The sequence below is a fragment of the Barbus barbus genome (assembly GCF_936440315.1).
Source record: "Barbus barbus genome assembly, chromosome: 29".
In the NCBI taxonomy this organism is placed as follows: domain Eukaryota; kingdom Metazoa; phylum Chordata; class Actinopteri; order Cypriniformes; family Cyprinidae; genus Barbus; species Barbus barbus.
The window spans coordinates 13,778,070-13,796,236 of NC_136757.1; the positions used below are offsets into that span (position 1 = coordinate 13,778,070).

The following is an 18,167-nucleotide window of genomic DNA, read 5'->3' on the forward strand; positions in this document are numbered from 1 at the left end:
TCTACATGGACCTGTTGTTATAAAAGCTGCAGTACTATTCGATTTTTTTTTTTTTTAGCCAAATCTCAAAATTATCCTATGGTGTGATTGTCCCAAGCATGGTTCAATAAATTACAACTTTTATAAATAAAAAAGAAAAACATGTTAATAAATACCTCCGGCATAATTTTACAAGTGTCTATTTTTTTCATCCACATATTTCTGAAAGTATAGGAACTTGAAGCATTTTGTCTCTGAAAACCATGTCCTATGGTGAGACACCATATCCTGATTTTAAATCGGCAATTCAAGAAAAAAAAAAAAAAAAAAAAAAAAAGTTATTAGTTGAAGGATCCTATTCATGGTCGTGTTACAGAAGCCCCCTGTGAAAATGTCCTCCGGTGTGACGCCTGTACTATCACACCACAGGACAAAGATGTCACACCAGAGGACAAGGTCTCTTTAAAAAGTATTTTAAATAATTAAAATAAGATTTATTTAACTTCTTTTTATTCTTTTTTTAAATCATTTTCAGTGTTCTTAAATACAATAATTACATTCAATAATGTAATGTAATGTAATCTAATTTCTGATGTTTTTACAGAAAACTTGTACTGTTATAAAGTGTCATGAAAATAAGTATAAAATGATACTTTGTTTTTGAGACAGAAAGAGTTGAGGGAGAGAAAATAGTGGAAGAGAGAGGACACTCCTAAGGCAATCCTAAGAGAATGATGCAGAAAGTAAAAAGAATCATAATGATGCCTTAAAAAGAGTATCCATATAGTTTTAAAAAATTCATTCACATCTTAATGAATATAGTTTGGATATCAATCATATTTAGCTGTGCCACACATGCAGCGGGGAGGCTAGAAGAGTTTCAGTAACATATTGATTGACTAAGAAACTGAATTTTGTTGATAAATTATTTTTTGTTTTGTTTCAAAAACATGTTGATATTGTTTGTATCAAAACTTTTTCTCGTTTGACATGTTCAAAATTAAATAGAAATCATTTAATAACTACAATTTCTGTCCTTTAATGTGACGTAATGTCCTATGGTGTGACACACATAAAAGAACCACAGATTTGTTTTTATCTCAAAATATCCTTTAAAAAAACAGTTGAGTATTGCAATAGGGGAGATACAAATATCACTCAACTTAAAATGTATAATTGTTTTACACATGTATGTAAAAGTTCATGACCCTTTATATTTTCTCAAAGATCAGATTTCACACTACATAAATATATGCATTTTTTTTTCAAAAAAGGTATTTTACCAAAAAAAAAAAAATTACTGCCTATTTGTCAACTACCCATATGTATGAATATACATATACATATATATATATATATATAGGCTTGGGCGGTAATACGGTAATATGGTATACCGCGGGATCTAAAAATAGCAACGGTATCAGTTTCAATACCGTTATACCGTCATAAAAAAACAATGCACTTATATAGGAGACAAGGATTAAATATTAAATATAATTTATTCAATGCCTAAAAATGCGTATGCGTGGTTGTCAACACGTGACAGCGTGGAGGAGAAAGAGAGAGGGGGAAAGATGCCGAGTCGCGCACCAAGTGACCTGGTCTCGAAAAAGAACACAACTTCTGCAGTTTGGCAGTATTTCGGGTTTCGACCGAACGAGAAGGGACGGGCAATACGGACGAGCCAATTTGCAAATTGTGCAACAAAAAGGTGACCGCAAGAGTCGTAAATACCTCGAACCTAAGGTCGCATATACGAAACCACCATCCACTCACTGCTGCGAGGATGGACCTGAGTTCACTCAGTGCAACAGTTTCAACGCCTGGTGTGATTTAATTTAATTGATTTGTGTGTGCGTCTCTGCACGAAAACTGTTCTGGATGTTTATGTTAATTTAATTCTGTTTGACTGTTGTATTTGCACTTTTTTATAAACTGCTATTTGTTGCTAATAAAAGTTGTTAATATTGTTGTGCATGTTATTTTGTTATTGTTTCAGTATTAGTGTTTGGTATTCAGTTTCTGAATGGTTTAGGCACAAGCCAACAGTTTGGTGACGCTGTCTGAGCCTTACGTCATAATTTTTTTATTATTCACGGTAATACCGTATACCGAGGTAAAATAGGGAGGAGGTTTGACGGTATCAAAATTTGGATACCGCCCAAGCCTAATAAATATATATATATATATATATATATATATATATATATATATATATATATATATATATATATTCATTCTTTCTACTACATTCTATTTAAATTCTTCTTTTGCAGCATGTAGTGAGTCGATCAACAATTTCCAAATGTACTGCACATACCACTAAAGCTGTACCTAAAGAACAATGAATTTCAAAGAAGAGTAAAGAGCACCCTCATGCCGTTTCAAACCGTATGCTGTCAAAGGTTTTCAAGAATCTTTACACAGCTCTTTCCATTAAATGACAGTTCATAGTGGCTGTCAAGCTACAAAAAGACATCACAAAAGCAGCAGGAAAAGTAGTCCATGTGACTCATGCAGTATATTACAAATCTTTTGAAGCCATACAAAGCTATTATATATAGCTTCAAAATACTTGGTATGTAATGCACAAGCCAATTTCAGGATACATTCATGATGCTTTTTTGTGGAGATGCATCATTTAAACTGTGTGTGATACTCTTAAGCCAATAATTGGTTTCATGGCATGGCTAATCAACATAAAATTTCTATACAATTTTTTTTTACAGCTAGCTAAATCTAAAACTATAAAAAAAAAACTGTTACCTAAGCTAGCTGCCAAGGAAATATATATATATATATATATTTTTTCGTTTAATTTGCAGTACTAAAATAACGAAACATAAAAAAAAATGACAAAATGCTTCTGACGTTTAAAAAAAAAATAATAAAAATGACAAATTTACAAACTATCTACAATTGTAAAAGCAGAAAACTAAATCTAATTCAAAATATATACAAAAACTATAGTAGTATATCAGTATAATCAATGAAACTAAAAATAACACTGGTCTAAATTGATCAAAAATGAAACCCAAAAAAATTCAGAATATCTCTAATATCAGCCAATAACCAATAAGGTAACGATATGCTGTGCATCCATAGTTTTTTTGTGGGTTTTTTGCTGTTTGGAGCAAAACATTTCTTTTTATGTTCTTCACAAACAAACAAACAAAAATTGTTCCCTACTAAAAAAATAACAGCATACAAATTTGGAAAAACATGAGGGCGAGTAAATAAAGACAATGTTCATTTTTGGGTAACTATCCTTTAAGATTGCAAAAACGATACACCCTTGACACAGCGTGTATGCATTGCACTGTCTGCACAGCTGAAAGCTTCTCAGAATACTGACGCCTCTCCAACTGTCTGCTAAGGGAAAAGAGATTCTGTCACTCACAGGAAATAATGATGCCCTTCTCACAGGGAATAAGTGCCATGCAATGTGACTCAATAAGAATCTGTTCATTAAAACTGACTGATGCAATCATCACTTGCTTTTACATTTAAAACAAAACTACTTGGAGGAATTACAAGAAATACCAAAGAAATACCTTTATAGCATAATGCTCGATGCAACACATTCTGTTCATATACCATATCTTTGAGAGCTGACTTGCCATCGTCTCAAGAGAAAGAAACATCACATCACATATTTTTCCAAGTAGTTTCCCAAAAAGTGGGTATGAATTGGGATTTCAGGAGTGGGGAAAGTCTTCAAACTGAGTGGTGGTTCTAGTGACTTAGGAAAAGTCATGGATGACATGGATAAATATATGACACGAGTGGTCCTTGGTTCTAAAGTTCACTTTTAATAAGCCAAGCAACTTCTAATAATTATCCAATTAAAATTACTAACATACACTACTGCTCAAAAGTTTGAGGTCAGCAAGTTTTTTTTAATGAAATAAGTATTTTTATGTTCACCAAAGCTGCATTTATTTGATTAAAAGTAAAAACAATAATAAAGTGAAATATTATTAGAATTTAAAAAGTTTTCTAAAATGTAATTTATTCCCGTGATGGCAAAGCGGAGTATTCAGCAGCCATTACTCCAGTCTTCAGTGTCACATGATCATTTAGAAATCAATTCTAATAGCCGATTTGCTGTTCAAAAAACATTTCATATTATATTATTATTATTAGATTTTTGCTGAAACCATGGCACATTTTTCCAGGATTCTGTGATGAATAGATAATTCAGAATTTATTTGAAATATTTAGCGAAAACTGAAATACTGACACTTCTGATCAATTTAATACATCCTCGAATAAAAAAAAAAAAAAAGAAACCTCTTTTGAACAGTAGTGCATATGTCGGAAATGGGTCACTTTTCATTGCATTTAATTTTTGAATTTGCTACCAACTTTTTTTAATTTTTGGTTACACTTTATCTTAAGGTCCTTGTTACAGTGTAATTATATATTTAAGTACAGAGTAATATTAACGAACTACGTGGATTTACTATATGGTTAGTGTTACCTTGCATGTAATTATGCATAATTTATTGTTATTATAATAGTAAGTACATGCAACATGTGCAACAAGGACAACTTAATATAAAGTCTTACTAAATTTTGTGTGTACTGGATCAAAATGGAATGGAATTTATTTTCTTTTTTAAAATCAAAGGTCCCGGAATGTCATTCTGGGTCATTCTGGCCCAATTCAACCATAGCAGCATCAAAACACTTTACCGTCTGTCACTTTGCTTGTCTGTGTTCCAGAATGGCTCAGTTGCTCTGCGACATGCAAAACTTTATCATTTGGCTTCTTTTGGAATTATTTTCATTAGCAGAGCACAAACAAACAAATGGCCATATTGTGTCTGAAATGCAAATTACTATATATCAAATTTTTGTTATTGAGCAGATGCTAACAAGCCAGTATAATGCAGTCTGATATGATTACACCAACCTTAGCAGAGTGCTCCATTGTAACAACCACTTTAGTTCCAGCACTGGCCACTAGATCCATAGCCCCTCCCATGCCCTTCACCATCTTACCCTGAAGGGAAACATACAAATAAAGATGTTGCAAGACATGAATAACACATGCATGTAAATCAAAACACATTTTTGCATTACAAAACACACAATATTTCAGGTTGTGGGAAACAACTGAGAATTAATTAAGCAATTCAAATTAAATCCTACAGTGGTCTGTGTGTTTTAGTTCAATTAAAGAAGCACAGCAGATCTTGGTCAGGTTTGTTTTGGAGGGGATCTGAAAGGGCATTGTTGCTAGGAAACCATAAACCAGATTACCTGTGCCTGGAGTCACGTAACAAAAGGGCCTTTTCAGTGACATTGATTTTATTGTTTTTTTTGTTTGTTTATTTGTTTGTTTTTTCCCCAAACATGCTCGAATACATGCACAAACAAGCTTGGCACATGGAAGCTTAGAAATCCACGAGGAGTATAAGCTTATTGTGCCATATAGATTTTGTTTCGCTCTTGAATGCATCAAAACAACATTGCCATCCCTGAAGCAACACATTATGTAAATGCCTAGATATTCTGCCATAATTTAGTTCCGCTATGAAAAATGGAAACGGCCTTGACCGTTCATGCTTCCTGATCCCCCGTAGTGTCATTTTACAGGAATTTCAAAAATCTATTTTATAGGCTGTGGGAATTCATTTAAGAAAATCTCTTCTGCTGTTTCTCAAAGTATTGGGCTTGAACTCCAACAGAGACAAAGATACTTGAAATGCTTGAGTAGATTCTCAATAAAAAGAAGTGAATTGGAATGGAAAACCTAAAGTCTTGATGGTTTTTCTCTACTAAAGGTGACTACATTTTGTGCACACTCGTGTATGGAGGAATATCTTGTAAAAATAAATATTATCAACAATATTATTTTTCAAGGTCTATTTATCTATGATAATGTCCTCAATACAGGCTTACGGAAAGTCATTCCTGTCTACTCTAAACGTGCTGGAGACATCTTAGCTAAATTAAGGGGCCACACAGACATATGTGACCCTGGACCACAAAACCAGTCTTAAGTAGCACGGGTATACAAGTACATCTCAAAAAATTAGAATATCATGAAAAAGTTCATTTTTTCTTGTAACTTATTTCAAAAAGTGAAACTTTCATATATTTTAGATTCATTACATGTAAAGTAAAACATTTCAAAAGTTTTTTTTAATTTTGATGATTAGAGCTTACAGCTCATGAAAGTAAAAAATCAGTATCTTAAAATATTAGAATATTTACATTTGAGTTTCAATTAATGACCATCCCTACAGTATAAATTCTGGGTATCTCTTGTTCTTTGAAACCACAATAATGGAGAAGACTGCTGACTTGGCAATGATCCAGAAGACGAACATTGACGCCCTCCACAAAGAGGGTAAGTCACAGAGGGTCATTACTGAAACGTGTGGCTGTTTACAGAGTGCTGTATCAAAGCATATTAAATGCAAAGTTGACTGGAAGGAAGAATTTGGGTAGGAAAAGGTGCACAAGCAACAGGGATGACTGCAAGCTTGAGAATACTGTTAAGCAAAGCTAATTCAAACACTTGTGAGAGCTTCACAAGGAGTGGACTGAAGCTGGAGTCAGTGCATCAAGAGTCACCACACTCAGACGTCTTCAGGAAAAGGGCTACCAAGCCACTTCTGAACCAGAGACAATGTCAGAAGCGTCTTACCTGGGCTGTGGAGAAAAAGAACTGGACTGTTGCTCAGTGGTCCAAAGTCCTCTTTTCAGATGAAAGTAAATTTTGCATTTCATTTGGAAATCAAGGTCTCAGAATCTGGAGGAAGAGTGGAGAGGCACATAATCCATGTTGCTTGAAGTCCAGTGTGAAGTTTCCACAGTCGGTGATGATTTGGGCTGCCATGTCATCTGCTGGTGATGGTCCACTGTGTTTCCTGAAGTCCACAGTCAATGCAGCATCTACCAGGAAATTTTAGAGCACTTCATGCTTCCTTCTGCTGGCAAGCTTTATGGAGATGCTGATTTCATTTTCCAGCAGGACTTGGCACCTGCCCACACTGCCAAAGGTACCAAAAGCTGGTTCAATGACTATGGTGTTACTGTGCTTGATTGGCCAGCAAACTCGCCTGACCTGAACCCCATAGAGAATCTGTGGGGTATTGTCAAGAGGAAGATGAGAGACACCAGACCCAACAATGCAGATGACCTGAAGGCCATTACACCTGAGCAGTGTCACAGGCTGATTGCCTCCATGGCACGCTGCATTGATGCAGTAATTCATGCAAAAGGAGCCCCTACCAAGTATTGAGTGCATAGAAATGAACATACTTTTCAGAAGCCTGACATTTGTGTTTAAAATATCATTTTTTATTGATCTTATGTAATATTCTAATTTTCTGAGAAACTGAATTTTGGGTTTTATTTATCTGTAAGCCATAATCATCAAAATTTCAAGAAATAAAGGCTTGAAATATTTCACTCTATGTGTAATGAATCTATATAAGATATGGGTTTCACTTTCTGAAATGAGTGACAAAAAATATTGACCTTTTTCATGATATTCAAATTTTTTGAGATGTAGCTGTATTTGTAGCAATAGCCAACAATACATTGTATGGGTCATAATTATTGATTTTTCTTTTATGCCAGAAATCATTAGTATATTAAGTAAAGATTATGTTCCATGAAGATAAATGTAAATTTCCTACCGTAAATATCAAAACTTAATTTTTGATTAGTAATATGCATTGCTAAGAACTTCATTTGGACAATTTTAAAGGCCATTTTCTCATTATTTAGATTTTTTTGCACCCTCAGATTCCAGATTCTCAAATAGTTGTCTCTCAGCCAAATATTGTCCTATCATAACAAACCATACATCAATGGAATACATCAATATTCAGCTTTCAGATCATGTATACATCTCAATTTAACTGGTTTTGTGGTCCAGGGTCATATATATGGGTAATTATGTATTAAGATTTAACGATTAGGGATGAACAATATGGTCCCAGTTGGATAGTTAATTGTGCTATAGGCCCAGTTTACATTTCACACTACAATACATCTTAATAGTGGTCAGGTGAGACAAACTTATAGACTTATAGCATCTCCAATGAGTCTCCTGTGATCACTTATGATCGGAATTTCAAGCAGTGTTGTTATTGTTAACTAAAATAATCAAAACAATTTTCATTAACTGAAAAAACGATGAAATATAATAAAATATAAGAATTAGATTAAAACTTAGATTTAAAATGTTTTTACAAAAATGAACATTTCTGCCTTGACAATTTACTGAAATAAGTTGGAGTATTAAAATCACTAAAAATAAAACTAGAAATAATTATAAAAAAATGAAAACATTATTAAAAGTTAAAATAAAATGCATCACATTCAAATTTAATTTAAAATATTCATAAATACTGTAATAATACATAACAAAATACTAAAATACCACTGATTTCAAGAGTGTGGTCATTTCATGACTTGATAAATCACTTACATCAGAGTGTCACTTACGTCATATGGCTTTCCTACAACTTAATAACAATAGCAAATAAGTATTGCCAAAGGGTGATGTAAGCTTTCATTGAGTTTCCATCCTTGAAAACAGTTCACAAATCACATCAAATGACGTATATGGATATGAAACTTGAACTGTGATTTGTCAGATGAAGAATAATAATGCATTAACCGATTGAAAATGGTCCAAGAGTCTCTCTCGAAACCACAAAGAGCAAATCAATCAATCAACCATCAAGCTCTCATCATCACTGCAAAGGGCTCTTAACACAGAGAGCTTGACAGGCATGCAAATAAATAAATAACAGGAAGCAAAGTGGAAAGAATGGGTCCAAGTGCAGACACCTGGGCTTTTTTCTTCTTCATTTATGCAGGCTTTGAAGGAGGCACATTCTGGAAAGAGAGCTTTTTACACGTTGGGGAAGTGCCACATGGAAGTGCTGTGTGGGTGTGTGTGTGTATATATATGTGTTGAGGGGATATTTCACATGGAGAAATATAAAATGCAACTTTAGTGGACAGCAGACAGAGTTTCCATGACAACTTATCAAATATTTCCTCTGTAAATCACACTATCCTTGCTTTTCATGCCTGCTGATTAATACGAGAAATTATGCCCTTCACTTCAGGCGATTTCCTTTTGTCGGTTTGCATCCTTATCCGCTCCTCTAAATTCATTCTCTCCTACACAAACCGGCTGGACATTTAAATGCGTGGCAATTCAACGGTGACTAGCGTTAATGCCGTTTCCTAGACAACAAGTGAAGTGCCAGTGACAGTGTGACAAAAGGCTGTGTAGTTTAACAGAGCCGAACAACTGCAGAGAATTGTATAATTCTTTATCACGTCTGTGAACATTCCATGTTCTTTTTTTTTTAAATAATTACCCAGAAACATAACCTTTTGGCAAGGTGGCTTTCCTCTGTGCCGCTGACACTTCTCCCTAATTAATATTAAGAAACTGGTTTCAGGGAACCTTGAAGCACAAATTTGGCAAAAAAAAAAGAAAGAAATTTAAATGAAAATTCTTTCATCGTTGACTCCTTTCCAAATCTGTAAGACTGTACAGGCTTAAAGATGGAATGTTCAATTTTGGGTGAACTATCCCTTTAAGCAAATTAAAAATAACACAAGGAAAATTGTATTTAAAAAATATATAGAATTTTAAATATTTAATTATATGTACATATTTAATGTAGGCAGCATCCAATACATCTTTCATTAAGAAAGCAATCCTAGAATGCACTTCATCAAGAGCCATGAAGAAATGTTCATTATAAATATACTTACTATATTTACAATCAGATATTATGAATATTATTAATATAAGTAAGAAATAGTCGACAGCAGGCCACTGAATTATTAGCAAATAATGCACTCCTGAGGTGATGATGCTACCACGACGTGAAGCATTGGCTTTACGTGCATATTAAAATGCAACTTTGTGGCAAAAACATGGAAATAATTAGATATTTAGTTGTTTTCCCTTTGCTATATGTATATGCTTGGTCAGTGTCTTTGTGGGTTTTGGTTCTTTTGCTGTTGTAAGAAGTAAGGACCTTTAAAATATCGGAAATTATTTGGTGAATTAACTACTTTAGTGCATTTCCCTGAAAATAATTGCACACCTTAGATTGTTCGTCAACCAATCAGATTCAAGCATTCAACAGCCCATAGTATAATTAATAATTATACAGGTACTTGTATTATATAAATTAATATGATTTTGACATAAATAAATTTATATAATATTAACTATTAATTTAATACCAAAAACTACCCAGAAAATTAGTTCAAAATAATTAAAGTTTTGTAAAATATCTAAGTGAACTTGTGTACAGCAGTGTACTTCAACCTTGAAGATAGGAAAATTCCATATTGCGAAATATGTAAACACTACAGCCATAATTTGTTGAACAGTAAGATTTAGGTTTTTTAAATAATTCTCTTTCTGCTCATCAGCCTGCATTTATTTGATCCAAAATACAGCAAAACAGTAAAATTGTGAAATATTTTTCCTATTTAAAATAACGGATTTCTATTTGAATATATTTTAAAATGTAATTTATTCTTGTGATTAAAGCTAAATTTTCAGTATCATTACTTCAGTCTTCAGTGTCACATGATCCTTCAGAACTCATTCTAATATGCTGATTTACTGTTCAAGAAACATTTATTATTATTATTACCAATATTTAAAACATTTGAGTGCATTTTTCAGGATTCTTTGATGAATATAAAGATCCAAAGATCAGCATTTATCTGTAATATGGGGGGGGTGGGGTATAGAAATTAATACTTTTATTTAGCAAGAATGCTTTGCACAAAAGTGATGATAAAGACATTTATAATGTTACAAATGATTTCTATTTCAGATAAATGCTGTTCTTCTGAACATTCAACTCAAAGGACCCTGAAAAAATTATACTCCGCTGTTTTCAACACATTAATAATAATAAATGTTTTTGAGCAGCAAATCAGAATATTAGAATGATTTCTGAAGGGATCATGTGCCTGGAGTAATGGTGCTAAAAAAATCAGCTTTAAAATCACAGGAATAAATTACATTTTAAAATATATTCAAATAGAAAAGTTATTTTATATAATTATTTTTTTTTTCTAAATTTACTGTTTTTGCTGTACTTTGGGTTAAATAAATGCAGGCTCGGTGAGCAGACGAGACTTATAAAAAAAATAAATTTTTTACAAACAAACAAAAAATCTTACTGTTCAAAAACTTTTGACCGGTAGTGTATATGTACATATGCATACGTTTTTTGGTGTTTTTTTAATAATTAAGTGTACGAAGTTAAAATGTTAAATTGAAAGCCCTAAAACATAAGAGAGAACAAGATTCACGTAGAATAGTGAGCAGAGACTGAGCAACTTCTGTGTCCTTAAGGTCCATCAGATAATGGGTAATTTGAAGTGGACTATAATTTTGTGTCTGGGCTTGCTGAAAAGCTGTATGACAGCCATTTCTGAGTGAAGGTCAAGAGTTAGAGTCCCAACTAAGGTGTGTGCACATGAATCACATCTTTTTAACAAGAGAGTGTGTGGGTGTATGGATGTGGAAGCAAGCGGGACCATTTCATTTCATCTAGTTCAGAATGTGTTCGACCCCCATTTTTTGCATCAGCGTTGTACATTATAATTAAAGACACAGCATGACTATGAAGTGAGGAATGGCTCTATTTTCCCTCTTCTTGTCCATAAAAAGAGAGATAACACCACTTCACCATAAAAAACAAACAAAATCCTTCCTTTACCAATGAACGCCAACCAGCTCTTCTGAGAGCTCAAGGCTGATGTACATTTGTTTTTGGATTAAGCTGTTCTGGAACATTACGAATGCTAATTCAAAATCCCCATTACCGATGCTTCATGGGCATTTTCTCCTAGGATGCGAGCGCATCCTCAAAATAATTTGGATGAGAAAACAATCAACAGTAAAAAAATAAAATTAAATATGAAAGGTCAAAGTGGCCATTCACACAGCACGTGTTTTTGCATTGAAAAACTGAGACGTGGGCAGTGGAAAAATTGCAAGGTCCTTTTTTTTTTTTTTTACTTCAGTGCAAAGTCATTAGAACTTTAGCCATGCACAAAATGCTGCAAAAGACAAACGTGTCTATCTAGTGCATGTTATGCAGACAAAAGCTGAAACATCTAACAAGAACAGTGTAAATTACCATCTGCTTTAAGACATGTTTTTTTTTCATGCAGTAAATAATGACGCAAATACCAGTAATTTGATGAGCGCATTCGTTAGTAAATAACGTTGCGTGATTCATTTTAAGAGATATATAATAGTAATATATACTATATAATATAGTATATACACGTAGTCAAAATTGTTGGTACCCTTGGTAAAATGATCAAACAAGGCTGTGAAAATAAATGTGGATTGTTAATCCTTTTGATCTTTTTCTCTTTTTTTTTTTTTTAAAATCACAAAAATAAAATAGAATATATATATTATACAAACATACATATACACTCACTGCCCACTTTATTAGGTACACCTTGCTAGTACCGGGTTGGACCCCCTTTTTCCTTCAGAACTGCCTTCGTGGCATAGATTCAACAAGGTGTTGGAAACATTCCTCAGAGATTTTGCTCCATATTGACATGATAGCGTCAGACAGTTCTGCAGATTTGTCGGCTGCTCATCCATGATGCGAATCTCCCGTTCCACCACATCCCAAAGGTGCTCTATTGGATTGAGATCTGGTGACTGTGGAGGCCATTTGAGTAAAGTGAACTCATTGTCATGTTCAAGAAACCAGTCTGAGATGATTTGAGTTTTGTGACATGGTGCATTATCCTGCTGGAAGTAGCCATCAGAAGATGGGTACACTGTAGTCATAAAGGGATGGACATGGTCAGCAACAATACTCAGGTAGGCTGTGGCATTTAAATGATGCTCAATTGGTACTAAGGGGCCCAAAGTGTGCCAAGAAAATATCCCCCACACCATTACACCACCACCACCAGCCTGCACAGTGGTAACAAGGCAGGATGGATCCATGCTTTCATGTTCTTTACGCCAAATTCTGACCCAACCATCTGAATGTCGCAGCAGAAATCGAGACTCACGAGAAATCAGGCCAGGCAACGTTTTTCCAATCTTCTATTGTCCAATTTTGGTGAGCCTGTGCGAATTATAGCCTCCGTTTCCTGTTCTTAGCTGACAGGAGCGACACCCGGTGTGGTCTTCTGCTGCTGTAGCCCATCTGCTTCAGGGTTCGACGTGTTGTGTATTCAGAGATGGTATTCTGCATACCTTGGTTGTAACGAGTGGTTATTTGAGTTACTGTTGCCTTTCTATCATCTCTAACCAGTCTGTCCATTCTCCTCATCAACAAGGCATTTTCATTTACACAACTGCCGCTCACTGGATATTTTCTCTTTTTCGGACCATTCTCTGTAAACCCTAGAGATGGTTGTGTGTGAAAATCCCAGTAGATCAGCAGTTTTTGAAATACTCAGACCAGACCGTCTGGCACCAACAACCATTCCACGTTCAAAGTCACTTAAATCCCCTTTCTTCCCCATTCTGATGCTCAGTTTGAACTTCAGCAAGTCGTCTTCACCACATCTAGATGCATCGAGTTGCTGCCATGTGATTGGCTGATTAGCAATTTGTGTTACCAAGCAATTGAACAGGTGTACCTAATAAAGTGGCCGGTGAGTGTATATGCATGTATGCATGTATGTATATACACACACATATACATATATATATATATATATAAACCTTAAATTATACGTTTTATATTTCTCCATAGTTTTAAATTTGATTATGTCATTTGCAATGCTTAGTGGGATTGTGGTTCTTTCCCTCACTAAAGCCATTAAATATGCAGTCTTGTACCTTTTTGTTTGATTTTCAAATGCTTTCTTGCTTCAAATGAAAGTTTATAATGTTGTAATTCACCTTGTAGCTGGTTGGCTTGGTTCATCATGGCTTATAATGCTTTAACAAAGACTTTTTTTTTTTAAACCGAAAGTAGATTAGTAGTAGGCACTAACAAACTCTATGTTCACAATTGGTCAGCAAATCCAAAGGAATGGGTCAAACTGGTGAAAATGGACTAATTATAAAGAAGACTTTAGGAAGTAAACCACTTTTGGCCAATTCTGAATTGAAATGACTTTAAATGATGATCTACGAGAGAGCTGGGTTTTAGCAAGCAGTTAGCTCGGTTAAATGAAATATTAACCTTCATACCTGTCGCCATCATAACACCTGTGGTGTTTACAGGGGATTTGTTGACTAATGGTCCAAAAAATGAAGATTAATAATAACAGCTGAACACCAGTTTCGCACTAATTTTTCCAATAAGTAATAGTTCATACTGTAATCTGGCACACCCTGACACAACTCTTCCGCTTTTTATTGTTACCGGCCCCCTGTTGAAGATGCCATGACTATTTGATGTAGCATGTCTTCATCATCATTTGGGATGCTGTGGAGAGAGAGCTGCTATCAGCCGATGAGCAGATGGAAGAGGAGGGATCTTGTAATGTCCCTGTTCCTCTCTTGATATTATGAGTCTTCCAGCTCCAGGCCCTCTGGCTACATTACAGACTGTTGTCCCCTTAGTCTTGAGAGGTGGCCTGGGAGCCCACAGTAATTGAAGGGATTATTGTAATTAGTCTGCCAGGCTTGTCTGATTCATTAAGAGTTTAAAGGCTAAAGACAGCTTAGAACAGCACACTCTAGTGCTGCATGCAAACCTATTTATGTTTGATAATGTACTCTGATGTTTCCACAGACAGCTACTGACTGTTGTATTTAGGTTAAATTTGCATTACATTTACATTGCACACTTCCCTAGAAATCGACCCATGAACTTGCTGTTGCTAATGCTATGCTCCACTGTTTAAGCTAGTAGAATGCTTTATGTTTCTGACTGGAAAACGTCATATGCAAATAAATGTGTAAAAGTATAAATGGATCTAAAATTACCTTTTGGTAAAGGCTATTCAAGTTTATATCAAATACTTTGTATAACTATTGTGTACAAATACATCCTTTTCTGTGTAATGGGTAGCAGTTTTCATTTTCCAGTATGCAGGTAAAAGTGAGAATGCCTGAGATTTCCAAGATGTCCAGTAAATAATTAGATCAAAATAAAATAAATCATAACATAGTCTTTTTGAAATAAATAAAAAATAAATTATATTAGTAAATAAAATAATGGTATTGTTTATTACAATACACCATATGGCAACATATATTCCAAAGCCTTGGACAAAAATAAAACAAAATTAAATAAATTAAATTAAAACTGGTCATAGTTTTAGCAAAAAAAAAAAAAAAAAAACTCTACTTATTATCAATAATATATAAATACAATAATATAATTTTATATATTGGAACACATAATAAAATAACATATAACATTTCTCCCCGGCACCCATTGAAGTTCCATTATTAGAGGGTAGAAAAGGTAAATCAGGGCACTCAAATAGTAAAGTAAAGCACTAGCAACACCAAAGTCATGTGTTTGATTCTCAGGGAGCACACAAAATGATAAACTTTATACTCTGAATGCTATGTTGCTGTCGCTTTGGATAAAAGCCTCTGACAAATACATTAATTTAAATGTTATCAGCTCACCAATCCATATCTTCGCCATCTTAGACACATTAAGTAGTACATCTTTCATGAGCATGATCTCTGCATTTCAATGTATGCTTCACATTTTGCCCTTACCAAGGTGCAAGTGAGGAGACTTGAGGTGGAAAAAAGAAACACAAAAACGAGGCAAGGGGAGGGGGGGTAAAGCACTGAGAGCAGAGTGCATCTCATGGTCCACGTGTGCCAGTTTGGGAGAAATAACCTTCAACCAAACTCGATAAGAGAGACGCACAGAGGACCAGAAGGCTGGGAGGGATCAGTCAGTGACAGGGTGAAGGCCCTGGAGAACTATAAATAACCCTGCAGAGGTTTCTGCATGCAGGGCAGCTGTGTATCGACAGTCCCTCAACTGACAGCAGCACCAGGCGCCACAGGCGACAGCCAGCAGAAAAACGGCTCCAAAAAACCACAGCCAACACTGACTCTCATTAAACCTTGGAAACCCTTTTGTTAACCTAGAGGGAAGCAATGACTTTGGATTTAGGACAATAGCAGGCTAACTGATGCGCAGACAATTCTTGAATGACTGTAAGAAAGAATTAAACTGAAGAATGTGGGTCTGATTAACTGGAGTCCATGTTAGCTCACTGGCTATTGTACATTTCAACTGTTGAGATTTACGCTGTGCTTCTTAACTGTAGTGGTTCTCAACTCATGGATCGTGACCCAAAAACATACAGATTAGACACGTCTAAAGTCTAATTTGGACCCTGATAATCTGGATTATCTTTTGGTTTAACTAATATACAGACCAAAATTGTTATGCACGTTTGCACTACCATGTTACATTATGAATGAAACTCTTCATGGGTTTGTACAAGTGCTACCTGAGTGACAACAACTTTGTTCAGCTTGAAAGGAGACGTTAACAGGCGTAAAATGAGACCATACATCTGTATTTGTGCTCCTCAGAGAACATCATCTTCTACATAAATAATTTCAGATTTCACGCTATGAGTTCTGTCATTAGCTGCTCAGTGATTTCCATAAAAACAAAAGGAAAGCTCTCGAGTTAATTTCAGCAAGAGACTGAAGAATGGATGCAGATGGAAAGAAGGGAAAGAATTGGAGTTGGCTATGATGGTCTTGAAGTTCGGTTTGATTCAGCAATGAATGTGTGCATGATGAAACTATGGATAAGGTTCTACTTTGTACACGTGTCTTAAAATTACTTAACTATAAGCAATTAAAAACATACAGTATCTGCAAAACACCAAAATGTTTTGTGTAAGAGACACAAATGGCTGGATTGAAGCATGTGAAATTTTACACAAATGTTGTTTCAGCTTCACTCTAATTGTTCAAAGTCAGTCGTACTGGCGTATGTATAAATAAGGAAATGAAGCTGTGAACTTGCCGGAATCATCCAGTTGGCCAGATCTCCATACTTGGATACCTGCATGGCTCCTAACATGGTCAAGTTGATATGACCCCTTGGGGAGACAAAAAAATAAATCAAACCATCAATGGCAAAACTGTGGGGAAATTTCATGGGGAAAAAAAGGTCTATTGTCTGTTGTCAAAAGTATAGCAATATATGAAGCACAACTCAGACAGAAGTCACTTTCAAACCAAGCAGCTTTCTGTTGTTTTCAACTAAACCTTTTTCGATATTTGCATTTGGAAATCTTTTGCTCATACACAATTTCAGCTTCCTAGAAATGACTGGATTTTATCCATGAACATTCACTGAACAATGTTAAATGTGACCATGTCTTTATTTGCCAAAATTATTTAAAAAGATGTACAGAATTTGGTTTCAGTGCTATAACCCTGTCTGCAATAAAATACTAAGAGCTGGGACATATTTTATTATGCTGTGTAGGAATCACAACAATAAGCCACTACTGTTTTTGTTAACGTCATTTGGTCATGGATTTAACAAATACAAGATATTAAATACATTTCTGTTGACTTGCGTCAAACCTGACAAATGATTTAAAGAAACAGTTAAGGGGGTCATATAATGCGATTTCAAGTTTTCCTTTCTCTTTGGAGTGGTACAAGCTGTTTGTGCATAGATAAGATCCCTGAAGTTGCAAAGACTAAAGTCTCAAAACCAAAGAGTAGGGATGTAACGATTAACCGCGAGCCAGTTGAAAATCGATTAAAATGTGACGATTCTAATAGGTTGAGATGCAAAAAAAAATTGCAATTAGAAAGGTTTACATGGTATATTTTTCTTTTCATCTTGCCTCTGTATATAATGCATATTAAAGTTCATAAGTGCAGCGCTGCTTTGTTTACAGCGGAAACCAAGGAAATGCTTAAAGCGCCACCTGCTGGCAGAGAGTGAATCTGCATCTCATTCAGCTCCTCTGCTGTTTCTGTTGCATGCAGATATTTTTTAAGTCAAATCATTCTGTTTTTGCTTCAAATTTTTAAAAACTGATTAAAAACTTATGATAAAAAAAATAATAAAATCATAAAAACTTATGATTAAAAACTGCTCATGTTGCATGTATGCAGCATCTTTGTATGGATTATGATTAAAATGCAGTGGTTGCCTCTAATTTTAAACGGAAAGAGCACAGACAAAGCCTTATTTTGTTTATATGAAGAG

At 34.7% G+C, this 18,167-nt stretch overlaps 1 protein-coding gene across 1 annotated transcript in view; it reads right to left on the minus strand.

Annotated features, from left to right (window-relative positions):
- LOC306849153 (succinyl-CoA:3-ketoacid coenzyme A transferase 1, mitochondrial-like) overlaps window positions 1-18,167 on the minus strand; it is a 48,333-nt gene that overhangs the window by 7,621 nt on the left and 22,545 nt on the right. Inside the window, exons 13-14 of the mRNA XM_079384002.1 lie at window positions 16,962-17,037; window positions 4,898-4,987 (exon numbers count right to left, since the gene is read on the minus strand). Coding sequence (XP_079240128.1) covers window positions 4,898-4,987; window positions 16,962-17,037 — 166 coding nt within the window. The remainder of the gene's footprint in view (window positions 1-4,897; window positions 4,988-16,961; window positions 17,038-18,167) is intronic.